Raw genomic sequence first — 25,874 nt, 5'->3', positions numbered from 1 at the left:
GGAGTGCAGTGGTGCAATCTCGGCTCACTGCAACCTCTGCCTCCTCAGTTCAAGTGATTCTCCTGCCTCAGCCTCCTGAGTAGCTGGGATTACAGGCGCCCGCCACCACGCCCAGCTAATTTTTTGTATTTTTAGTAGAGACGGGGTTTCACCATGTTGGCCAGGCTGGTCTCAAACTCCTGACCTCAGGTGATCCATCCACCTCAGCCTCCCAAAGTGCTGGGATTACAGGCGTGAGTCACCGCGTCTGGCCCATAAAGTTTTAGAGTCAATGTTTTTTAATGGGACATGAGAGGACAGCTTGGAGTTTTTCAGCTTGAAGACCAGTTTACAGTTTCTTATTTTTTGTTTTTGAAATAGAGAGTAGGGAAGATTTTGGTCCTCTTGCCCTTAGTAATTGGCCTATCAAAAATGCCTCTGTTTTAAAATATCTGGGAAACTTAATACTTGGCATTAGAACATTCAAATACTTGCTTAGGAAGAAATATATATATATATGTTTTATATTTTTAAATGCCTATTTAGTCTGATACTGGTGCTTGCTTCTCTAAGCATATTCTTCACGTACATACAGTGTCAAGGCATCTCAAAACCTGCTGCTTAAAAGTGTATTCTAATTTGTGAGCTGGGTTATGAATCTCCTCACCAAATGAAATCAGGAAGTGAGGCAGTGAGGATGGGTTGCTCGTGTGAAAGGAGTAATCTCTGACCACTAGTCATTATTTACCAACTCGCTGGAGGGGAAAAGATGACTGTGTCTGCTTTATTAAAAGCATTCTTTTCTCCTTTTAACTCAGCTTAAAACTAGCTGGTGTTAGGCAAAATCTTTTGCAACTAAAAACAATTCATCTTCTGGAAGGTAGTTTTATTTTAGAAGCACAACATGATTGGGTAGAAGGTTTTAGCCTGCTGGGAAGGGAGGCTTCCTATCTGTGGGGGCCTGGAAGTCAAGTAGGTTCGTTTGTCATCTAAGCAGTTCACATAGCCATGTAGGTTGTTTAATGACAGAGTGGTACTGAGCATGTTGCCCAGTCTCAGTATTCTCAAACAATGAGTCAAGACCTAAAACATAAGGAGAGATATAGAATGGATCTGTGATGGTCATTACCAAGATCTATGCCATTTTATGATGTTCTTTACTCTGTGGTAGGTTTTTCGTACTCTTATCACCTGTTAGGGTGAACAGAGAGAATTGCTTAACTGGGCAATTGCTTAATTAAATATTTTGGAAAAGGTCAACATTAGGTGGGAGGTCGTATAGCCGTGACGTTGGTCTTGTGTACTTCCTGCCAAGAGACCTAGCAGAGGAGTTCGAAGACTATAAATGGAGTGCTTTCTTGGATTGATTTCTTTGATAGCCAGATCTGAATACAAAGCATTTTTGTGTGCAAGGTCATCTTGTGACACTCTCTTACTATCTCCCTCATATCTTTGATTTGAGTACAAAGAATGTCTTTTATCTTGTCAGCTTTGTGATTACCATTCATTCTAAGCTGGTGATTGGCCCCCCATGAGGATTGGTTGGAAAATTAGTGAAAAGAGGTTTACTGCAGTTAATATAGATCATTGTTGTTCTGATCTACAGCAGGCACATCAGTCTGTCTCAGGGATGAATCTGGCTAAGTAGGCAAATTTGTATTCACTTCACAGCATTCAAGCAAATACGAAGCTGCTCTCCCCAACACTGATCCATCACCAGTCTAAAAATATCCACTGGTAAGCCTTGGACATGTTATGTATCTCAGAAGAAGGGAAGCAGAGAAAGCTGGGAAAATAACCAGGCATCAAATAAAAATGAAATAGAATTTAAACACAAAACCCTATAAAAGAAAGAGATTATGTAGTACCGTAAATGAGTTTTTGATATGACCCCAGGTGTTGGTTTCCATAGTAATTATTATTTGATTCTTTGGCATAAATATTAAATGTCTGCCCAATATACAAAATGTGTACTTTGCTTTTTTTTTTTTAGATGGAGTCTTGCTCTGTCGCCCAGGCTGGAGTGCAGTGGCACTATCTTGGCTCACTGCAACCTCTGCCTCCCAGCTTCAAGCGATTTTCTTTTTGTTATTTTATTTTATTTTATTTTATTATACTTTAAGTTTTAGGGTACATGTGCACAATGTGCAGGTTAGTTACATATGTTTACATGTGCCATGCTGGTGTGCTGCACCCGAAGCGATTCTCTTGCCTCAGCCTCCCAAGTAGCTAGGATTACAGGCCCGTGCCGCTGTGCCTGGCTAATTTTTTGTGTTTTTAGTAGAGACGGGGTTTCACCATGCTGGCCAGGCTGGTCTCGAACTCCTGGCTTCAACCAACCCGCCCACCTCAGCCTCCCAAAGTGCTGGGATTACAGGTGTGAGCCACCGCTCCCAGCCTGTACTTTGCTATTTTAATTATAAATTGTCTCAAATGATTTCCTGTCTTTGGAAGCATATTTTTGGTATTTTGGGTTTTTTGTTTTTACTTAAGTAAAAAATTAATATAAAATAAATTACATAAATACATAATTTATAATTAAACAAATGAATAAATAATTGAATAATTGAATGATAAAGGACAGCTCTTCCTTACAGTAGAATCCCAGCTAATAAATGTAGAAAGCTATGATTATTCTATATCCATAAATGTTTTTTAATGTGGAAGAAATGATAGAAATGAGCCAGCTGTGATGACTTGCTTGTAGTCCCAGCTACTCGGGAAGCTGAGGCAGGAGGATCACTTGAGCCCAGTAGTTAAGGCTGTAGTGCACTGTAGTCGCAGTGAATAGCCACTGCATTCCAGCCTGGAAACATAGCAAGACCCGACCTCTAAAAAACAAAACAAAACAAAAACTTTATGTGAATTTATTTTGGTATATAATTAAAAATTATTAGCTGCAGAAGACCAGCATTTTTTCTTTCAGTGGGGTCTCTAACCTACCTGCATCAGAATTGGTTGGAATGTTTATTAAAATACAGATTCCTAGTTCCTACCCCAAACTAGCTGAATCAGAATTCTAGTGACAGGGCCCTGGGATCTGCAGTTTTCAAAAATACTCCCATGTGAGGCCGGGCATGGTGGCTCACACCTGGAATCCCAGCACTTTGGGAGGCTGAGGCGGGTGGATCACCTGAGGTCAGGAGTTCGAGACCAGCCTGACCAACATGGAGAAACCCCATCTCTACTAAAAATACAAAAAAATTAGCTGGGCATGGTGGCAGGTGCCTGTAATCCCAGCTACTCGGGAGGCAAGGCTGAGGCAGGAGAATCGCTTGAACCCGGGAGGCGGAGGTTGCAGTGAGCCGAGACTGTGCCATTGCACTCCAGCCAGGGCAACAAGAGCGAAACTCTGTCTCAAAAAAAAAAAAAAAAAAAATACTCCCATGTGATTCTTGGCCCCTCTAAAGTTTGAGAATCACTGAGTTAGAAGTTAACTGGCTAAGTAGTGGACAGAGAATCCGATGCAAACTCTGTTACTGCCTCCCTACATGATCATTAACAAACTTTACATACTTTCTTAGTGCCTCATCTTGAAATCTTTCATTATTTCTAGAGTTTCCCAAACTGTTAATTATTTTAATAATCCTGACCTGTCTCCCAAGGAAGTATTGGTTAGGTGGACTAAAAATTATTTGAATAATTTATGTTAATTGAAGAAAAGCCAGAATATTATGATTAATATGAAGTAGCCAGAAAAAGAAAATGCACACACACAACAACCAACAGAAGGGGGCCAGGTGCAGTGGCTCGCGCCACGGCACTTTGAGAGGCTTGAGACCAGCCTAGGTAACATACTGATATCTCGTCTCCACTAGAAGTAAAACAAATTAGGCTGGAGCAGTGGCTCATGCCTGTAATCCCAGCACTTTGGAAGGCCGAGGCAGGTGGATCACGATGTCAGGAGTTTAAGACCAGCCTGGCCAACATGGTGAAACTCCATCTCTACTAAAAATACAAAAATTAGCCGGGTGTGGTGGCAGGCACCTGTAATCCCAGCTACTCAGTAGGCTGAGGCAGGAGAATTGCTTGAACCCGGGAGGCGGAGGTTGCAGTGAGTCAAAATTGTACCACTGCACTCCAGCCTGTGCAACAGAGCAAGACTCCATCTCGGGGAAAAAAAAAAAAATTAGCTGGGCATGGTGGCACGCACCTGTGACCCCAGCTACTCAGGAGGCTGACACAGGATGATCGCTTGTGCCCAGAAGGTCTAGGCAGCAGTGAGCCGTGATCGGCCGCTGCACTCCAACCTGGGTGACAGAACAAGACCCTGTCTCAAAAAAATAAAAATAGGCCACGCACGGTGGCTCACACCTGTAATCCTGGCACTTTGGGAGGCCGAGGTGGGCAGATCACCTGAGGTCAGGAGTTCAAGACCATCCTGGCCAACATGGTGAAACCCCGTCTCTACAAAAATTCAAAAATTAGCTGGGCGCAGTGGCTCATGCCTGTAATCCCAGCACTTTGGGAGGCCAAGGCGGGCAGATCACTGGAGTTCGGGAATTCGAGGTCAGCCTGACTAACATGGAGAAACCCCGTCTCTACTAAAAATACAAAATTAGCTGGGAGTGGTGGTGCATGCCTGTAATCCCAGCTACTCAGGAGGCTGAGGCAGGAGAATTGCTTGAACCCGGCAGGTGGAGGTTGTGGTGAGCGGAGATCGCGCCATTGCACTCCAGCCTGGGCAACAAGAGCGAAAACTCCGTCTAAAAAAACAAAACAAAAACAGAAACAAAAAAAAATTCAAAAATTAGCAGGGCATGATGGCAGGTGCCTGTAATCCCAGCTATCTGGGAGGCTGTCAGGGGAGAATCGCTTGAACCTGGGAGATGGTTGTTGCAGTGAGTCGAGATTGTGCCACTGCGCTCCAGCCTGGGAGGCTGAGTGAGACTCCATCTCAAAAATAATAATAATAATAATTATAAACATAAAAATAGGCCAGGCGCTTGTAATCCCAGCACTTTGGGAGGCCGAGACGGGTGGATCACCTGAGGTCAGGAGTTCAAGACCAGCGTGGCCAACATGGTGAAACCCCGTCTCTACTAAAAATACAAAAATTAGCTAGGCATGGTGGCATGTGCCTGTAATCCCAGCTACTTGGGAGGCTGAGGCAGGAGAATCACTTGAGCCCAGGGGTGGGGGGAGGTTGCAGTGAGCTGGGATCACTGCACTACTACCTGGGCAACAAGAGCGAAACTCCATCTCAAAAAATAAAAATAAAAATAAATAAAAATTACAAAATTAAAAGTAATCAATGGAAGTATACTGTATCAATACTTTACCTGAGAATTGATGGTGATAATATAGTTTTCACTTATGATATGTGTGTATATATATACACACGTATATACATATATATACGTGTATATATATATGACGAGGCCTGAATCTAATAGCAAATGAAAACAAAGTATATACTTTAAAAAAAGATTTATGTTGAAGTTAACTATTTTTATGGATGGGATGAATGGATTATTGTGATTTTGTAGACTACTAGGAATTGCCTAATAATTTACACACAGAGTAAGATGTCCTTTCACATGTACTGTGACCATATTTTTTTACAGCAAAAATAGTACAACCGTAGGAGTAGTGTAATATTTGAAATCAGAATGGTAAAAAAAAAAAAATCTAGAACATGTGGTTGATACACACACACACACACACACACACACAGACTAAATGCGTGTGTGCCCATGTGTATGTGAATGCAGGTGCACCCTTCTGGCCTGCATTTGGGCCTGGTCTGGCAATTTCATCTTTCGTCACCAGGTGGCACTTTGCCGATGTGATGTGCTCGTAAAAGGAAGCTGATGAGCACCAGGGTAAAAAGCCAAAGAGGAGTTGCTCACGTAACACACAGAGCCTTCGTCAGCAAACGCCTGAGGTCCACCAAAAGAGGTCTTCTGGCTGAGCCAAACTCTACTTCCATTCTGGGCTTGAGATGTTTGGGATTTAAGTTATTCTCAGGTTCAGGCTTACTTCAGGACAGACACAGCAGCCCAGTCCCAGGAGGATGTTGTATCCAAGCATGCAGGGCACCAGATGCAAGCTTGACACCCCTTTACAGATGGAACTAAGAGAGGTTTGCTTGACTCTTCACTGTGTCCCCCAGGCCTAGTTCAGTACTCAGGACATAGTGAGAGTACTGAATGAATGGGTAAATGTCTTTGTTTTTTGAAAATTATTTATTTAGTCTTTTTTTTTTTTTTTTTTTTGAGACAGAGTCTTACTCTGTCACCCAGGCTGGAGTGCAGTGGTGCGATCTCAGCTCACTGCAACCTCTGCCTCCTGGGTGCAAGCGATTCTCCTGCCTCAGCCTCCTGAGTAACTGGGAGTACAGGCACACGCCACCACACCCAGCTGATTTTTGTATTTTTAGTAGAGATGAGGTTTCACCATGTTGGCCAGCCTGGTCTCAAACTCTGGACCTCAGGTGATCTGCCTGCCTCAGCCTCCCAAAGTACTGGGATTACAGGTGTTAGCGCCCGAGAAGTCGCCATATTTTAGAACTATCTGGCAGTAACACATCTTTGAGCATCTTGGCTGGAAGGTGAACACTGACTGACATGTCCATTGCGGCTGTGGCTGCTGGCAGTGTTCTCTGACATCACCCTGCCCTCAGTGTACATTTGTATCTTCTGCAGGTACTGTTAGATCTTACAAAGATTTTGTCATACTGTGCTCCAAGAAACCTCTTCTCTAAGAAGACCTTAGATACTCCTGTTAAAGATGGAAAGGAGTGCGGTGCGTAGTATGATTTTGTACATACTGCCACCTAAGCATAGGCGCCATAGGAGATTTTTGGCTAGCTTCCAGAACCTTCACAGAATTCAGTACTGTTTGCCATGATGGTATAACTTTCAGACTCCCCGAACTCTGCTCAGGTCCCTGGAACACTCCTAGGATTAGAAGAGCCTGTAGACTTGCCCTACAGTAGAAGCAGTGCAATAGAGTATGGCTTTTGGAGTCAGATGTACCTGGGTTCAAATTGTGGTTGTGCCGCTCATTAGCTCTGGGACCCTGGATGATTACGTGAATCTTTTGAGTCTCAGTTTCTTTATCTGTAGAATGTCAGTTTGTTTAACTGACATCTTCATTTTTCAGTCGGCTACTGTATTTCTCCTGCATGTTAGACCGTCCTCCAGCATGCACACAGAACTTACAGGCTGGTGAGAGTGGCAGGCGTGGTGTTCCTGTCGAGAATATGAAATAAGAGCATACCTAAACTGGAGCTGGATGGCAGTGATGGCCGCACGATAATGCGAATGTCAATGTTACTTAATGCCACTGAACTGTATACTTGAATATGATTGAGAGTAAATTTCATGTTATGTGTATTTTACCAAAATAAAAAAAGACCAGGTGTGGTGGCTTACACCTCTAATCCCCGCACTTTGGGAAGCTGAGGCGAGAAGATCACTTGAACTCGAGTTTGAGACCAGCCTGGGCAACATAGTAAAACCCCATCTCTATAAAAATTTAAAAATAAAGATAAAAAATATGTAAAGTAAAATGGGGGACAAAAAGAATCTATCTAAAGTACCTAGCATACTGCCTGGCACGTAGTACATTCTCAGTTACATATTTCCTTACATTCTCTTTTTTCATGATTTGCCAAGCTGTAATTGCAGGTTACCCAAGTTTTACCCCATGAAAGGGGATTTCTTTTGGCAGAGTTTTCTGGTTAGATGAATAGATTAGGGGGATCTGTGCCTTGCTTTTCTGTCATAAAGATACTCACACATAATGTTTGGTCCGCAAATCCCTGAGCAGACCAAATTTCATTCTTTGTTCATGAGTCTTGATCTGAGGCCTGTTTTCATTATAAAAAGTGAAATAGGATTCTAGAAGCTGCATTTAGTTGTCCTTCATAAGGCTGTTAAGGGTTTATTTACTCCAGAATGATACCTGAGAAACAGGAAGCCATTCTATAAATCCATACTGAGCTTGAGGTAAGAGATCAGAAAGCTTCTCAGTCTCCCTCTGTCTGTGGACCTGGGGATGTTGTGTGCAAGACAGAAAAGGAAGCTCTTCCTGTTTCCGGATATGCCAGGATGCTTACATCAGAAAGACTTTATCTGGTCTTCCTTGTCACCATACACTCCCTTACTCAGTAGACCTAGGGCTGAGAAAATTACCCTTTGCAGACTCTAAAAAAGAAAAGAGAAACTCTGTGGATATGAACTGAGAAAACGATTGCTAATGCTAAGTACAGTGGACTGGTGCATGAGTATTTCAGAAAAATGCTTGGCCCTGAATCTGTTCTGAGCTTCATCTTTCTTGGTCCCAAGAAGGCATTAGTTTTCTTTCCTTTCATACTTACCTGTTAGCATATGAGTGAGATCTCTGGTTTTAGGTTGAAATAAGATACTTATTTTTTGTTTTTGAGACAGAGTCTCGCTCTGTTGCCCAGGCTGGAGTGCAGTGGCATGAGCTCAGCTAACTGCAACCTCCACCTTCCAGGTTCAAACAAGTCTTCTGCCTCAGCCTCCCGAGTAGCTGGGACTACAGGCCCGTGCCACCACACCCGGCTACTTTTTGTATTTTTAGTAGAGATGGGGTTTCGCTGTGTTGGCCAGGCTGGTCTCAAAACTCCTGACCTCAAGTGGTCTGCCCACCTCGACCTCCCAAAGTGCTGGGATTACAGACATGAATCACCACGCTTGGCCTCTTTTTTTTTTCTTTTTGAGATGGTCTCACTCTCTCCCCCAAGCTGGAGTGCAGTGATGCTATCATAGCTCACTGCAGCCTCAATCTCCTGGGCTCAAGTGATCCTCTTGCGTCAGCCTTCTGAGTAGCTGGGACTACAGGTGTGTGCCACCATGCTGACTAAGTTCTTTATTTTTTTGTGGGGACAAAGTCTCGCCATGTTGCCCAAGCTGGTCTCAAACTCCTAAGCTCAAGCGATCCTTCTGCCTCGGCCTCCCAAAGTGCTGGAATTTGGGAGCTACGGGTACAAAGCGTGAGCTATTGTGCCCGGCCAGGATATATCTTTTGTCTTAGATATAACTTAGTAATGGTGCATGTATTGAGGAGATAGTGTGGACAAACACAAACATTTATTTGATGTCTTGACTTTAGAAAGGAATGAGAAAATAAATATGTGTCTTCAGATCTTTTAATAACCAGCACTTTAATCCTTGGAAATCTCATCTCTAGATTAAAAAGCTGCATCCAGAGCATCTTGGGGAAAGATAAAGGTAGAACGTGTTCAAACCTCAACTCTGCTCCCTTTAAGACATGTTAGTTACTGGAAAAAAAAAAAAAGAAAAAGAACCTCTGCTCCCTGAAACTTGGGGGACTTTAGAGAAGTTTTTCAACCTCTTTGCAACCTCTATTTTCTTACCTGAAAAAATGGGAACAACCACGACTATTTCACAGGATTCCTCCAAAGATTAAATAAGATAATATGAATAAAGAGCTCAGTATGGTGCCTGGCACATAGTATTATGTGATCTTTGGGGTGTCACTTTTCTGGCTGGAAACCTGTGGCTAGTGGTGCCTTGCACAGGTTCAGCTCAGGCACATTGGGCTTCTTCCACCCACTTGGCCTGACAGGCTGCACTCAGCTCACACTACCAGCCCATATCCCACGCCTCCAAGGGAGACTGCAAGTCAGGCATGGAGCAGCAAGTGGTGTGTGAGCGAGAATGGAGTCCAGCCACTGTCCAGGTGCTGCTGTGGGGCTGGCAGCCCCAGGTGCCAGCATAGGTGCCAGCTGTCTGCGAGGCTGTGGCTGGACCAGGTGCACTGCAAGCAGGTCTCCCAGTTGGCACCAGGGAATGTGGTGGCACCCGGAAGCTTGGAGATGCCAGGAACTACAGAGCCACAAAGAGGAAGTCACAGCCCTGGCTTGGGCAGCTCCCAGGTCTGGGCTCCCCGACGGGCCACAGCTCTTCTCTCCTCTTTGCCTGCAGCATGACAGGCAAAGAGCATGTTTCAGTCCTGTTTGTGTTACAGCTCTTTTAGTCCCACCATTCCATGGGTCCAAAATTCTTGTCCTACAACCAGGAAGAATGAGATACACAGACAAACGTAGGGTGAGCAAGACAAAGAGGAGACTTATTGAGCCTTAGAACAGCTCAGAGGTTACCCACAGTGGGTAGCTCCTTTCCGCAGCCAGAGTGTCCTGAGAAGTGTCCTAGCATAGAGACCCTGGAGTGGGAAGCTCTTTTCCACAGGAAGGTCATCCTGTCTTCTCTGGAGCTCTCAGCAGAGAGGAGGCCCTGGAGTGCATAGCTCCTCTCTGCAGCTGGTCTTATGGACATCTCTGCAGCTGTCAGCAGAGAGGAGGCCCTGGAGTAGGTTGCTCCTCTTCTGCAGCTGGTGGTCCCAACCTCTGCTCTGTTCTGGCTGAGCCTGGGGCTTTTATGGGCCTCAGAGGGGAGGAAGTGCAGGTAGACTGGTCCCTGGGCAGCCATGGTCAGGCCTAGAAAAGGCAACACAAGTTCCCACTCCGGTGGGCGGGACTGGCAGCCAGGCTCCCAGCCTTCACGTCCTCCCTGAAGGCCAGCACCAAGCTGCCCTCAGCACCCCCTTGCCTCTCCCCCTTCCCCCATGCTCATCAGTGCCCAAAGTCTGGAAGGGGCCGAGGCAGCAGGGGGCTGGCTTGTCAGCGCTACCCCGAGCATGTGCACTCCCAGCCTGGCGGCAACAGCACCTGGGCTTGGCCCCACATTGCTCTAAGATCAGAGTCAGCACTAACAGCAGGCAGAAGCTAGGCGGCAGGAGCAGGCACTTCCGAGCCTGCTGGGACGGTAGGGTGGGAGGGCTTTTCCGTGTCTCCAAGAGCTTAGGGAGGCCCCAGGTGCACAGCCCAAGGCGGGGCTGCTGCCTGTTCCTGGCTTCCACCGGCTCTGTGGAGCATGCAGCCCCTGCAGCACCCCCTTGCAGGTAGGGCAGGGGCTCCAGGTCCTCACTGGGCCTGGGCCGGTGTCTGGGGCAGGGTGACATCACCATAAGCTCCGCCTGTTGCCCCGGCGCTTCATGGGCAGCCTGGGACAGAGTGGATCCTGGGCCTGGGCCTGGGCCTGGGCCTGGGCCTGGGCCTGGGCCGGGCCATCTGGCCAGGAGTGTCAGGCTCAGTGGTCACCCCAATGTGGGGCAGACCCGGGGGCGCAGCCCCAGACGGGCTGCGCAGAGCCTCCTCCCGAGGCACAGGAACCTGGCACCCTCGGCAGGGTGGGCACAGTAGCTGCGCCAATGGCCAGGTGCCCGAAGCGGAAGCTGCTCCCACTTCCTGCCCGAGGTCCCTGAAGCATGGCCCCAGCTCCGCGCCCAGGCCTGGCCCTGGCGCTCGATGTGCAAGCGGGACACTGTCCGAGGCCCAGCTCCGCCTCGGGGCTCCTCTCTGCCCTACGGCGCTGCTCTTCTGCCACGCTGCTCCTCTGCTGGCGGGTAACCCGGTCAGCCCCATGGGGTGGCCTCCAGGGCGGCAAGCCGTGGAGGGGCTCTGTCTGCTCCCTGCGACCTCCCTGCAGCGGCCGTTGTGATGGCAGTGGCTGCTCCGGACGGCCCACCACTGTCATCAATAGTAAGCACTCAATAAATGGTAATTTTTGAAAGGAAGATAACTCACTAAGAAATTTAGAGAGTAATGGTAGGCAAAATCGATTTATAGAAGAATGGGAGACAATACTAAGAGCAGAAAAAAAATTTTTTTTCAATTTGCCTCTGATCCTACTGTCCCCTCCATCTTCTCTGTCATCTCTGAATTTGCAAATTTCATTTATCCTTTAAGATCCCAGATCAACTACTACCTCCTCCATGAAGCCTTCAGATTACCTCAGCCAGAAATGATCATTTTTGCCTTTTGTGGCAAAAAATATTCATATGTTTAATCTCTTTGATATTACAATTGCTATGTCAGCTGCCTTATAACGCAGCTTCCTGAAAGAGCAGGGCCTTATCTTCTTGGTTTTCAATCTCTCCTTATTCCTGGCATGGAGTGTTGCATGTAGACTCTGATTGCATGAATGAAAGGCCAGCAAGGCACAAACTTTGGTAGGTAGCAGCCCACGAACAAGGTTCTCCTGAACAGATTTGCCGTTGTTGTCTTGTGCGTGTATGTGTGTGTACAGGAAGAGCCTAAAGTGTAGGGGTGGATTTATAAACAATTGAGCTCATTGATACCTTTCCTTAAGAGCCAAATAGCTTATGTTTCATTGCCACGGTTATCATCAAATATATTCAAAATGGAGGATAAAGAGTGCCAGGATTTTTTTTCCTTTCTTTCTTTTTATTTTTCTCTCTTTTGCGGCAGGGAGTGGCAATGGAGGAGAAAGAGTAAAGAATAAGGGAAAAGACGCATCTTTTTTTTTTTTAAGTGCAGGTAGGAGTTGTGGATAACGCCCAAGTACCTGTACAAATGAAAATGATTAACTTTGCTACTCCAGAAAAAAATTTTAATCCCAAAGTCATTTATTTTGGCTTTAGAATAGACTAGCGTTTGTGTCGGATTTTTCTGCCTAATTACTTTTTCCTTAAGCTTATTTAAAAATTGTTTTAAATTCCTTTAGTATGACAGCCTAGGAAAGTTGGGGGAGGAGAAACAGGCCACAGATGGGATCTGAACTAGAATTTCAGTTTTCCTATGTCAAGGCCTCCTGATGCACTGCTTGCAGGAGGGCAAAGTTGGAGTCAGCTTTGTGGAAAACAGTTTGGCAAAATAATTTTTAAAGTCTTAAAAATATGCTTACTCTTTGATCCCGTAATTCCACTTCTAGGAATTTGTCCTTAGGAAATAATCAAACAAGCACGCAGAAATATAGGGACAAGGATAGTCACCACAACATTTATAGCTGCGAAAAAAAGTAAAACCAACATAAAATATTGAATAATATGGAATTGATTAAAGTATGCTGCTATCTGCACATGTTATCAAAATTATAGACTTTAAAAATGTTTACCACATCTTTTTAGGTGAAAAAGAAACTGCAAAATAATATGTTCAGTTTGAAACAGCACATAGATATAAAGGTGGACGGATGGATGGATAGACGGATTGATGGGGATACATATTCCGTAGTGTTAATTTTGGTATTGCTGAGTAGTAAAATTAGGGATAGTTTTGTACTTTTTTGTGTTTTTCAAGTTTTCTGCTTAAACATGTATTACTTTGTAATTAGAAAAAACTATCATTTTTAAAAGAATGTATGGTTAATATATCAATGAAAAAGCAAATTACTGCATCATGCCCACAAAGTGAGTAATCTGAATGAAAATAATTTCTGTTGAATGTAAGAGTCACATTCATACCTGTGAATTATAAGCAATCATACTGCATACATAAAGTCAGATGCACCTTAACTATGGTTTAACTATATTGTTTCCCAAGTAAAATAACCATATTCAATAAAAACCTGTGAAGGCACAATTCGATTATAACTTGGGTGTCCTGTTTTGTGATACCACACTATGGAGGCAGACTCTTCTTGAGCCAAGAGAACCACAGTTTTGCAAAGCTGCAGAGACCAGTAGGTTTTTTGGGAATTATATGTTAAAAACATTTTGATTGCCCAAATAACATTTTAAAAATACTGGGAACATTTGAAATCATTCTTGATCCTCAGAAGGCAATTCCCAGTGAAATTTTTGGCTGTTTCCCCTTTCTTTATCTCTTTATTATCAACAACTCAGAACTTCAAATCCAAAGGTCTAAACGGGCAAAGGCGGAAAAAGTGGATGGTAAATGATGAAGACAACCATAAACCTTTGGTGACCCCAAAATAACTCTTGGCTCACATGTTAAAGAGCTCTGCTTTATATGATCAGCTGCAGGGGAAATTTGTTCTTTACTGTTTGCAAACTTCAGCTCTGTAAACATGATGGGGTTCTCTCTTATTTGCAGCCCCTAAATTCCTGGGATACCATATGGCCTCACCGAAGGAAAGGGCTTGCAGGTCTGGCTCCCTGTCGTCTCAGGTCAGATGGAAAAGCCTTTTGTGATTAACTCGGCCACAGTGTGTCCTTTGGTATTTGGAACTTCAGTGGGTTTTTTTTTTTTTATTAATTCTCCAAGTTTTGAACACTGACCCAGATAAGCTTCGTATAATGGAAAAAGAAGATAAATCTGGCTCTTTGGGCCCCAAATTGAATCCCAGTTTTCCCGCTAGCTGTGACCTTGAGCAGGTTGACTCAGTATGTCGGAGTTTCAGTTTCCTCACTTAATTAGGAGAGTTGTGCCTTCCTGCCTCACCTCTTAGGGCTATTCTTGGTGAACTGTAAAACGAGGGATAGCTGTGGGTCTTTTTAAACACACCACCCTCTCCTGCTTTGTTTCTGACACAGTTTCCTTACGCCGCCCCACCTCCCCAAGAACCCGTGAAGACTCTGAGAAGCCTGGTCAATATCCGAAAGGACACACTGAGGCTTGTCAAGTAAGTTCCCAGAGGCTGGGGCCAGGTCCCAGGCAAATTCCCTTGGGGAGGTTGGGGGCTGGGGGACAGACTTCCCAAGGAACTCACACAGCAGTTTCCGGCAGCCCCAGAGCTTGCTTCTCCAGGCCTCAGACAGGAGTGCGAGCGCTACTTTCTGCTGAGATCAGGCCATCCACACTCATGTTGTTCAGCACTGGATGCAATGGTCTGTGTTTGTGAAAAACTTTCGCTTGCCTAGAAATGCTCAGTATCCTTATTTTATGGATATTTTTTAAAAGGGAAGAAGAATTATTAAGGGAAAATGGGAATTTTTGCAGCTACTCCAACAAGCCAGTGTAAAAATGGGAAATTTGAACTTAGAATATCAAGTCCTTTATTTTATTGCTATATTTTCTTTTTCTTTTTTTTTTTTTTTTGAGACAGGGTCTCGCTCTGTCACCCAGGCTGGAGTGCAGTGGCGTGATCTCGGCTCACTGCAAGCTCCATCTCCCGGGTTCACATCATTCTCCTGCCTCAGCCTCCCGAGTAGCTGGGACTACAGGCGCCCGCCACCACGCCCGGCTAATTTTTTGTAATTTTAGTAGAGACGGGGTTTCACCGTGTTAGCCAGGATGGTCTCGAGCTTCTGACCTCGTGATCCGCCTGCCTTGGCCCAAAGTGCTGGGATTACAGGCGTGAGCCACCGCGCCCAGCCTTCTTTTTCTTTTTTATTCCCTATCTCATGTGTCTGTTCTCTAAGGAACTCATAGTGCCCTGGGTTGGTTGTTTAATCCTCATCATCAGTGTTAATTATCGTCATTTGCCTTCTTGGTGCCATCCTTGAGACAGTGTAATTTTTAATCTGATACATTCCCACTGCCCGTCACCCCTAGATGATATGTCTACCAAGGCTGTCTGATTCCCTGGTGAAAAAATTTGGTTAGGGCAAATCAAGGTCCCAAATTTTTCTGAATAGGCAAGGAAGATGACTCAGAGACCATCTCATGCTTGTATAGAACAGCCTTATTAGCATCACGATGTTCCTGTCTGATATATATATATATATTTGAGACAGAGTCTCGCTTTTTTTTTTTTGAGACGGAGTTTCGCTCTTGTTGCCCAGGCTGGAGTGCAATGGCACGATCTCGGCTCCCTGCAACCTCCGCCTCCCAGGTTCAAGCGATTCTTCTGCCTCATCTTCCTAAGTAGCTGGAATTACAGGCATGCACCACCACGCCTGGTTAATTTTGTATTTTTAGTAGAGATGGAGTTTCTCCATGTTGGTCAAGCTGGTCTTGAACTCCCAACCTCAGGTGATGTGCCCGTCTCAGCCTTCCAAAGTGCTGGGATTACAGGCGTGAGCCACTGCGCCCAGCCCAGAGTCTCACTTTGTCACCCAGGCTGCAGTACAGTGGCGTGATCTCAGCTCACTGCAGCCTTGACTTCCCGGGCTCAAGCAGTCCTCCCAGCCCTAAGTAACCACCAATCTATTTTCTGTTTCTCTCTCTTAATTTTTTATATTTTATTTGTCCCTGAAGTTTCTACTGGTTCCCCAGCTATGCTTCTCTCCACCCCAAGGTCAACTCTGGGGAGGAGAGAGCCAAGGAGGTACCTGTCTGCTGCAGAACGGTCCCCCGACCCGACCCAGGGGAGTTCATCCAGCAGCAGAGCAGACTAATGAGGCCTCTGGGGCCTGCCAGTTGCCAGCTGCTCTGTCCACTTGGTTTCTCTCATCACATACGGCACATTCACACATTTGATGGAGACCATTCAAGGGCCTGAGCTGCTGCGAGGTCATAGCCTCTGCCGTGGCAGCCTGGCTGCAGCTCTAGAATAGGATGAAGCAGCTGTCATGCGCTAGAAGAACCAGACTTGAAAGCAGCAGAGCAATTTACTTCCCAGGTCCACAGATGCTTACTTGAATGAGTGTCTGAGCTTCAGGTTTTTTATCTATAAAATAGTGATAATCAACTTTACCTTTCAAGGTGGTTGTCAAAATGAAGGTAACAGAAGGGAAAACACCTGGTGTTCAATCAATGTTAACTTGAAGGGTGTTCTCTGTTTTGTTTTTCTGTGATTATAGGAATAAATTCTGATTCTCAGATTTCCAGGTAAAGATGGAGGATTGAACACCTACTTTTGCTTCCTCTGAAAACCCCATTAAGTAATTATAAACATGTATTTAAAAGGCATAAATCTGGCCAGGCATGATGGCTCATGCCTGTAATCCCAGCACTTTGGGAGAACAAGGCAAGTGGATCACCTGAAGTCAGGAGATCAAGACCAGCCTGGCCAACATGGTAAAACCCCGTCTCTACTAAAAATACAAAAATTAGCCAGACATGGTGGCATGCATCTGTAATCCCAGCTGCTCCGGAGGCTGAAGCAGGAGAATTGCTTGAACCCAGGAGACAACCTCGAGATTGTACCACTGCACTCCACCCTGGGTGACAGAGTGAGACTCCATCTAAAAAATAAAAAATAAGGCCGGGTGCGGTGGCTCACGCCTGTAATGCCAGCACTTTGGGAGGCCGAGGCGGGCAGATCACAAGGTCAGGAGATTGAGACCATCCTGGATAACACAATGAAACCCCGTCTCCACTAAAATACAAAAAATTAGCCGGGCGTGGTGGCAGGCGCCTGTAGTCCCAGCTGCTCAGGAGGCTGAGGCAGGAGAATGGTGTGAACCCGCGAGACAGAGGTTGCAGTGAGGCGAGATTGTGCCACTGCACTCCAGCCTGGGCAACAGAGTGAGACTCCGTCTCAATAAAATAAATAAATAAAAAATAAAAAATAAAAAAATTTTCTTTAAAAAGGCATAAATCTGTAAATGTTTGGAGAATGGGAAGAGAGCAACAGCAACAAAATTTTAGAAGTTGGAAACACATAGTGAATGTTAAATGACTTAGTAGACCCAGGAAATCAGAATCCTGAACTAGCAGAAAGAAAAGCTGAGAATCACCCAATTTATACTATATTATCCCCCAAAGGGTTCAGAAATTAGCAGTGCCAGGTCCCTCTAGAAGTTGAGGTGGGAGGCTAAAATGAAGAGGATTGGTAGAAAGTCTGCCCTCAAGGTAGGCAGATCCCCTCCCTTGTACCACACAGCCAGAACTACGTTCCTATACCTTGCCAAAGGCAGGCGGATGACTCTCCCTGGAAAGGTCAAAACAGAGAATCTCTGGACAAGAGAGACCCAGGCACAGCTAACGGCCAGTACTAAAAACAGGCTAACCAGCCTGGGCAATATGATAAAGCCCTGTCTCTACAAGAAATACAAAAATTAGCCAAGCATGGTAGTGCACACCTGTAGTCCCAGCTACTTGGGAGGCTGAAGTGGGAGGATCACCTGAGCCCAGGGAGGTCGAGGCTGCAATAAGTCACGATCGCATCACTGCACTGCAGCCTGGGCAAGAGTGAGACCCTGTCTCAAAACAAAACAGTGGGTGAGTGGGTCCTGACATACTGGATGTTGAGCCCTCCAGCTGCCTCTCCACTCTGCCCCTAGAATGCTGGCAGCCAGGCCTTTGTCAAGAGAGAGGAAAACTGTTTTCTGGAAATTGGACCTGCCTGGATAGGAAAAGCTAAGAGACTAGAATTAGAGGTTCCTGAACAGATTCAGGTCAGCCCACAGCGAAGCCCAGGATCCCTAAGTCCTGCTGTGCACTCAGAGCTCTAATCAGCAGTTTAAATATCTTAAATACAAGCAGACAGCCACAGATTCTTAGATGTGTAAGGAATGCCTATAATAGGAAAGACAGTAGCAAAACAAACCAACGTTTTAAAACAACCTAGCTAGGCCGGGTGTGGTGGCTCACACCTCTAATCCCGGACCTTTGGGAGGCCAAAGCAGGAGGATCACTTAAGCCCAGGAGTTTGAGACCAGCCTGGGCAACATAGTGAGACCCCATCTCTATATAAAATAATAATAAAGTAAAAAAAATCTAATTGGAAACAAAAGCTATGCAGGAAGAAGATAACTTTATTAATAGTCTCAAAGACATGAGAGAAGATATCTTTTTCTTTCATGGACACAATGACACAAAGTGTTTATGAAACCAAAAAAACAGCTTTTAGAAATTAAAAACAAGGGCAGAAATGAAAATTTCAGTAGAATGATAGGAAGAAAACTTGAAATATTCTAGAAAGTAGAGCAAAAATCCAGAGAGAAGGAAAATAGAAGAAGAAAGATGCAAGTAATAGAACACCCATTTAGAAGGTCTGACATCCAACTAATGGGTTCTACAGAGAACAGAGAATATAAAAGGAAGGAAATCATCAGTGACATAGAATTTAAGAAAATTTCTCAGAAACAGAGGGTACAAGTTTCTAAATGGAAAGGACCACCAAGTGCCCACATAGTGGATGAGAAAGAGGACCGTCTGTAAGCTTTCAGAAGAAGGATCAGCAGTTGGAACGACTTCAGACTTCTTGGGAGCAACGCTGGGAGGTGAAAAATAAGGCAGCAAGAAGGCTTTCCGTGTCTTTTAGAAATTATTTGTAATCTAGAATACTTTGCTCAGCCAGACTTTCAATGAAGTGTGAATGTTGAATAAAAGCTCTCAAAAGTTTATTTCCCAACACACCCTTTTTCAGGAAGCTGGCAGGACACGTGCTCCACTGATATGAAAGAATAACCCAAGACAGAGGAAGACTTGAGGTGCAGGAAACATGAGCTTCTACAGGAGGACAGAGGCAAAAGAGACCCACCAGGATGATGGAGGGGCAGAGATTCCAGGGTGGCAGCTGGGAGCCAGGTGCAGAGGGCCAAGTACAGATAGGAGCAAGTCCAAGGGACCTCCTCAATAAGATGAAATGAATAGACCGCTTGGGGCATCTGAACGTCTTTAGAGATTTAGACAGCCCCAGAGAGCTTGGGTTGGAATTTGTGATGAGTACATAGGAAACTACGCAACTGGAAAAAAAAAAAAAAAAACAGGATGAGCACTAAGAAAAAGTTATGCAGGAAAAGAAAAATAATCATAGATTATATGTTTGTGTAATCACAGTAATACAGACACAAATGTACTGGACTATTATAATAAAATCATGATGCAGCTACACTGGGGGGATGGCAGAGTTCCTATATGGAGCAGAGTGAGGAAAGAGAAAGAAATCCTTGTTTCCATAGTAGGAAACGCATAGATAGTGCCTGAAACTGAAAAATCAAGAAGTAGTAACCCAAATATATTTTTTAGAAACGTGGGTAAATGCCAAAATGATCACTAAAAGGGGTGTCCTCTGAAGAGGAGGAAAGGGAAACAGTAAGGCCTGCTGTTTTTTGCCTTGAGGAAACTAAACTATGTGATTAATAACTTTTATTAAAAGAAAAACAAAAGTGTCACATGCACAGTGGTGTAGTGGTAGCACTATGAAATATCAGAAGTAACCGGAATGCCCAGCAACATTGGTCATGAAACACTCTGTGATCATTCAGAATGGAGAGGTAGACCTATGCTTATGATCATTCAGAGAAACCCACAATATATTGCTAATTTTTTTAAAGGTAAATTTTAAAATATTGATACGCTACTCTGCAAATGCTGAGTCTCTGGTTTTCTAGATGTGCTGAGGAAGTGAAGAGCCCTGGAGAAGAGGCCAGTAAAGCTAAAGTCCACTACAATGTTGAGTTCACATTTGACACAGATGCTCGGGTAGCCATCACCATCTATTACCAGGCCACGGAAGAGTTCCAGAATGGTATTGCCAGGTAAGATCAGGAGACCAGGAGAGCCACTTCCTTCCCAGATAGAGAGAGTCCATGTCTTATCCACTCAGCAAGGGCGGAAAACATTCTTTTTCTGCAGCCAGATGAGATCTGGTTCCTGAATTTAGATTTTCTTCTACAAAGCCCTACCCTTTACCTTTTCTCTTCAAATTGTGCCATCTTGGTATAGTGGCAAATGGTGGTATAGTCCTTCAGGTCCTTAACATGCTGTTAAAAATCTAGTAAGCTACCTTTCTTTGGATGTGTGGGTTGAATAGAAAAGTTTAACGTTGCCAAGCAAGAGCAAAGGAAATGGATTATAAAGGACCCTTTCTTTTCTTCGCTAGAGCCTGTTGATAATTGAGAACAGGCAAGAGCAGAGGAAGTTGTCAGACCCATCTGTGCCGGATACTGACTTTTGCTTTGCCTCCGACTTGTATCAATAGCTACATTCCCAAAGACGTCAGCCTCCAGTCAGAAACTGTGCACTACAAGCGAGGAGTGTGTCAGCAGTTCTGCCTGCCCTCCCACACCGTGGATCCCTCCGAGTGGGCAGAAGAGGAGGTGAGCTGCCTCTGGGGAGGGTTTCCCACATCGACTCAGAAGGGCCTAGGGGCTACTTAGGACTCGGGCCGACAGCAAAGGGGCTGCTCAGACGCTTGAAGGCCATGCTTACCTTTCAGCCTTGTGACTTCATCATGTCCTTTTAAAGCTCTGCTTATTTTGCATCAAGGATATACCTAACTTTGTTAATTTTTCCATTCCCTAGGAATGGAAATAGCCCATTAGCCTAGGATACTTTGAGAAAGCCATGCTCAAAGAAAAAAAAAAACCTAAAGGTTAGAGGGCCTTATTTACATCTGTGAGATTTTTAAAAAGAAGCTGATGGCCCTCAGTTAACAAACTTGGGTAATTAACAAGGCTAAAGAATGAGGAGCAGAGATAAGATTAATGCTTCTTGACAGTATCGCCCTTTCTGAGATTAGCTGTGCCATCTAAATGTGTTAAGTCCTCTTTTTTTTTTTTTTTTTTCTTTCCTTTTCTTTCCCTTCAGCTTGGCTTTGATCTAGACCGAGAAGTTTACCCTCTAGTGGTACATGCCGTGGTGGATGAAGGAGACGGTAGGGGCGATTTCTGTCCTCTTTGGCTGTGCACACTGCTCTTTTGTGGCATATTCCTGGCAGCAGCTGTGGCCCCAAAACAACATGCCTTCTTTGCGAGTGTTTGTGACTATGAGTCAGGCAGTCTCTGCATCCTCTCACATCTGTGACTCCAAGCTCCTGGGCTGATGTGAAAAGTGTGGGTTTGGCTGGGCATGGTGGCTCACACCTATAATCCCAGCAGTTTGGGAGGCTGAGGCGGGTGGATCACCTGAGGTCAGGAGTTTGAGACCAGCCTGGGCAACATAGGGAAACACTGTCTCTACTAAAAATACAAAAATCAGCTGGGTATGGCAGTGCGCGCCTGTAATCTCAACTACTTGGGAGGCTGAGGCAGGAGAATCGTTTGAACCCAGGAGGCGGAGGTTGCAGTGAGCCGAGATTGCGCCACTGCACTCCAGCCTGAGTGACAGTGAGACTCGGTCTCAAAAAAATGTGGGTTAGCTGGGTGTGGTGGCTCATCCCTGTAATCCTAGCACTTTGGGAGGCTGAGGCGGGCAGATCACCTGAAGTCAAGAGTTTGAGACCAGCCTGACCAACATAGTGAAACCCCGTCTCTACTAAAAATACAGAAAATTAACCGGGCATGGTCGCTCATGCCCGTAATCCCAGATACTTGGGAGGCTGAGGCAGGAGAATTGCTGGAACCCGGGAGGCGGAGGCCGCAGTGAGCCAAGATCATGCCACTGCATCCAGCCTGGGCAACAGAGCCAGACTCTGTCTCAAAAAAAAAAAAAAAAAAGTATGGGTTATATAACGTGCCCCTTCTAGGGACAGACTGGCACATTTGGTTTGCCAGATTGCAGGGAACTGGAGAAGGTCACGGGCATCAAGGTGTGCTGTTTGGGCTTCTTCACTCACGTGCCTTTGTTTCTTTCAGAGTATTTTGGCCATTGCCATGTACTGCTGGGTACTTTTGAAAAGGTGAGTGACTTTAGAGGGCCTCGCTTTATTGCCTTTAGCCCTTTCTTTCATGTGAGACACATGTAACCCATTTGCTGGGTGCCTGAGCTCAGCAGAATGGGTCTGGCTTTAGAGGCTATGATGGTGAAAGAACATCACTTTTTGGGCTACGCTTGGGTGTAGGTCCAGCCCTGCCACCAGCTTGCTACAGGACCTTCACCTCCTTAGGCCTCAGCCTCCTTAAAATGAAAGGGTTAGACTGGGTCGGACGCGGTGGCTCACGCCTGTAATCCCAGCACTTTGGGAGGCCAAGGTGGGTGGATCACTTGAGGTCAGGAGTTCGAGGCTAGCCTGAGAAACATGGCAAAACCCCGCCCCTGTTAAAAATATAAAAATTAGCCAGGTGTGATGGCGGGCACCTGTAATCCCAGCTACTCAGGAGGCTGAGGCAGGAGAATTGCTTGAACCTGGGAGGCGGAGGTTGCGGTGAGCTGAGATGGCACCACCGCACTCCAGCCTGGGTGATAGAGTGAGGCTCTGTCTCAAAAAAAAAGAAAGAAAGAAAGGTTAGACTGGATAATTATAAGACCTTTAAAGAATTAGGATTGTATAATTCTACTCTGAGAGTGTCCAGGAACATGTATGTATACAGTAGTCCCCCCTTATCCTCAGGAGATAAGTTCCAAGACCCCCAGTGGATGCCTGAAACTGCAGATGGTACAGAACCCTCATATACACTGTGGTTTTTCCTATACTACATCCATACCTATGATAAAGTTTAATTCATAAATTAGGCACAGTCAGAGATTAAGAATAATAGTAAACTGAAACAGTTATAACTATAAGGTAATAAAAGTCTGAATGTGATGTTTCTCTCTGAAAATATCTTACTGTATGTAATATTTTCAGACAGTGGTTGATGGTGGGTAATTGAAACCATGGAAAATGAAACTGCAGATCAGGGAGGGCGACTGTAACTGGGAGATGTAACAGAAGAATACCTCGTGCTTTATTACCCTCCCTTCCTTGTCATAACTTTCATATTTTCATTCCAGCACACAGATGGAACTTTCTGTGTCAAGCCCCTCAAACAGAAACAAGTAGTAAGTATTTGAAGACTACAGACTGTTAGTATTAGGGCCCTTCCTTCCTTTTATTCTTTCCTTTCTTCTTCTCTCTCCCTCTCTTTTTGTTTTTGTTTTTGTTTTCCTTTTACTTTTTGCTGTCTCCTTCCCCCACCCCTTTTTTTTTTAATCAAAGAAGAAAAGAAAAAAAGGGAGTGCTTTTGAATGTTACAAGCTATTACAAACGACTTGGGTGGCCTGAAAGGAATGCTGATTTTTGAGGTCTTCATTGTTCCAGAAGTGTTGGTGTTGAGGGAGCCTTTATCTGAGCAAAGGACTTGAGAAATGAAAGAACAAGATTTATTTCCCAACGTTGGGTTTAGGGAGAACTCTTTTTATTTAAAATGCCAGAGTGAGAAACATTTCAAGAGAAAGGATAAAGCATTAAGGTCCAATTTAGGGTAATTAGAGTCGTTGGCTTAATTTATCCATTCCTTTTTCTAAAATTCAAAGTTAGTCATTCTCCCTCTTCCAGAATGATCAGCACCTTGTGCATATGTCTGCTAGAAAGTCCCAGCCCCTACCATGTGCCAGCACTTTTCTTTCCACTCTTGTAGAGGTAGGAGGAGACATCACTGGGAGGAGAGAGAGTGGTGCCAGTGGCATTGGCAAGGGAGGGTGGGTGAGGGGCAGGTCATCTCATGGAGGGTGTAGAGCAGCTGGGTAGGAGGCGGGGTTGGGCTTCGTCGAGATGCAAAGAAAAGCCTTCCTGCAGATGGATGATAGATACTTGAAATTCTACACTGTTCATTCTTTTAGGTTAATTACTCACCTCTCTTTTAATGAGGTCAATAATAAGAATATCCTAGTATAAATTAGTTTTCCAATATAATCACTGCATGAAAACAAGTTTTAAGAGCAGCAGAGAAGGAAACAGATCCTGAGCCCAGGGCACTACCTGGGCAGGCCAGGCCTTGGTGAGTTGCCTCATGGGGGAAGGCCTGGTTCTCCAGGAGGCTTGGATGGGATGGAAAGGCTCGTGTAGCTAGAGGAAAATGGTTTGTCCATTTTCCTCTTGTTAGATTGGCATTAGCAACAGACTGTCAAACTGGAGAGTGGGATATAAAATCAGAGAAAGGCTATGTCTTAGGGGTACAGATGGCTAAGAAACAGAGGTGACGCAGAAGAGCATGCTCCTAACAGTAAATGGGGCAGGGCCAACTTAGGCACTGACATGGCCCAGGTTAATGGGAGTGGGATTGGGCCTTGGTAGTTGGGGTTTTAAGAAACAGGGCTGGCCGGGCTTGATGGGTCATCCCTGTTATCCTAGCACTTTGGGAGGCTGAGGCAGGTGGGTCACTTGAGGTCAGGAGTTTGAGACCAGCCTGGTCAACGTGGTGAAACCCCGTCTCTACCACAAAAATTAGCGAGGCATGGTGATGCATGCCCTGTAATCCCAGCTACTCAGGAGGCTGAGACAGGAGAATCGCTTGAACCCAGGAGGCGGAGGTTGCAGTGAGCCAAGATGGTGCCACTGCACTCCAGCCTGGATGACAGAGCAAGACCCTATCTCAAAAAAAAAAAAAAAAAAGAAGCAGGGCCAAGAGGTGTAATTTTGCTGCATATTGGGGATGGGGTGGCTTCATGGTGTGGGGTACACACCATTAGCCTCTCCCTCAAGGTCTTGCTATCGCCCTTTGCATCCATATTTTCCCTTCCCATCATTTTCCTTGCCAATTTCTTCTTTTTCTTTCTCTTTTCCATTCCTTTATTTTTATAATGTCTGAACTCAAATTGGATTACGTAGCAAATGCCTAGATTTTAATGCATACCCTTCCATCCTTTTTCTAGTCTATGCCTTCTTAATTGTCCATAATAGTAAGCTGCAGTGCAAGTATTATTATTGTGTTTGTGAAATTTTATGTTCCCTGTTGTATATAATGATGGGTGAATTAAATATTTGATTTTCTTTCTTCTCTCAAAGAGAAAACATAAGTAAATAAAAGCATCCTTTACTTATCTAGGCCTTTGATTTTTTTTCTCGTTATGAATCGGTAGTCCTTGGTTACCAAAAGAGGTAAGACGGGAGGGAGTTCCCACTCTTGTCTCTCAGTAGAGACAGCCTGTCCTTGAACCTTTCTGTTTGCTGTTCAGGTAGACGGGGTCAGCTACCTCCTTCAGGAGATCTATGGAATTGAAAACAAGTACAACACACAAGATTCTAAGGTAATTTTTATCCAAAATTCTGAATGTACTCTTTCCAGGAGGCCAAGTGAGAAATCATAAGCCAGCGTCCAGAAATTTAGCGTGCCAAACTCTGAAATCAGTTAGGTCTTAGAAGGATATTTTCTTGTTCCTCATTTCAGATCATTATGCTTTTACCACTTTGGAAATGAGAAAAGTAGGCTGATTTGGCTTTGTTCTGCCACAGAGCTCTGTCCAACTCAGTTTCCACCAGGGTCCTTTCTTTGCTCCTTTTCCTTTATCTATGTGGTCCCCTAGGTCCCTTCAGCTGAGACTTGAGAGGCCCAGCTCTGAGCCTTATAGAAGGAGCTCGAGTGGTTAGTCTCCTCCTCTCAATTTTAGATAAACACTTCCCAGAAGCAGTGAAGCTAAGTGTGTGGAAGCACTGGGTAAACGACAAAGTCCAATGTCAATGCAGATTTTGTTCATAATTATTACTTATCTTAGCTCTTCAGCC

The 25,874-nt window shown here is 44.9% G+C and overlaps 1 protein-coding gene across 2 annotated transcripts in view; it reads left to right on the top strand.

The window, feature by feature from the left end:
- The window catches only part of RNF157 (ring finger protein 157), a 98,493-nt gene that overhangs the window by 52,500 nt on the left and 20,119 nt on the right, over nucleotides 1-25,874 (top strand). For both annotated transcript variants that reach the window (XM_054457476.2, XM_054457477.2), the window contains exons 3-9: nucleotides 14,272-14,360; nucleotides 19,903-20,049; nucleotides 20,493-20,610; nucleotides 21,101-21,167; nucleotides 22,087-22,130; nucleotides 23,165-23,212; nucleotides 25,328-25,399. In XM_054457476.2, the coding sequence (XP_054313451.1) occupies nucleotides 14,272-14,360; nucleotides 19,903-20,049; nucleotides 20,493-20,610; nucleotides 21,101-21,167; nucleotides 22,087-22,130; nucleotides 23,165-23,212; nucleotides 25,328-25,399 (585 nt within the window). The remainder of the gene's footprint in view (nucleotides 1-14,271; nucleotides 14,361-19,902; nucleotides 20,050-20,492; nucleotides 20,611-21,100; nucleotides 21,168-22,086; nucleotides 22,131-23,164; nucleotides 23,213-25,327; nucleotides 25,400-25,874) is intronic.

The sequence above is a fragment of the Pongo pygmaeus genome, chromosome 19, assembly GCF_028885625.2.
Source record: "Pongo pygmaeus isolate AG05252 chromosome 19, NHGRI_mPonPyg2-v2.0_pri, whole genome shotgun sequence".
NCBI classification, from domain to species: domain Eukaryota; kingdom Metazoa; phylum Chordata; class Mammalia; order Primates; family Hominidae; genus Pongo; species Pongo pygmaeus.
Note: the sequence above shows the minus strand (reverse complement) of the source record. Positions and strands in the feature narration are given on the sequence as shown.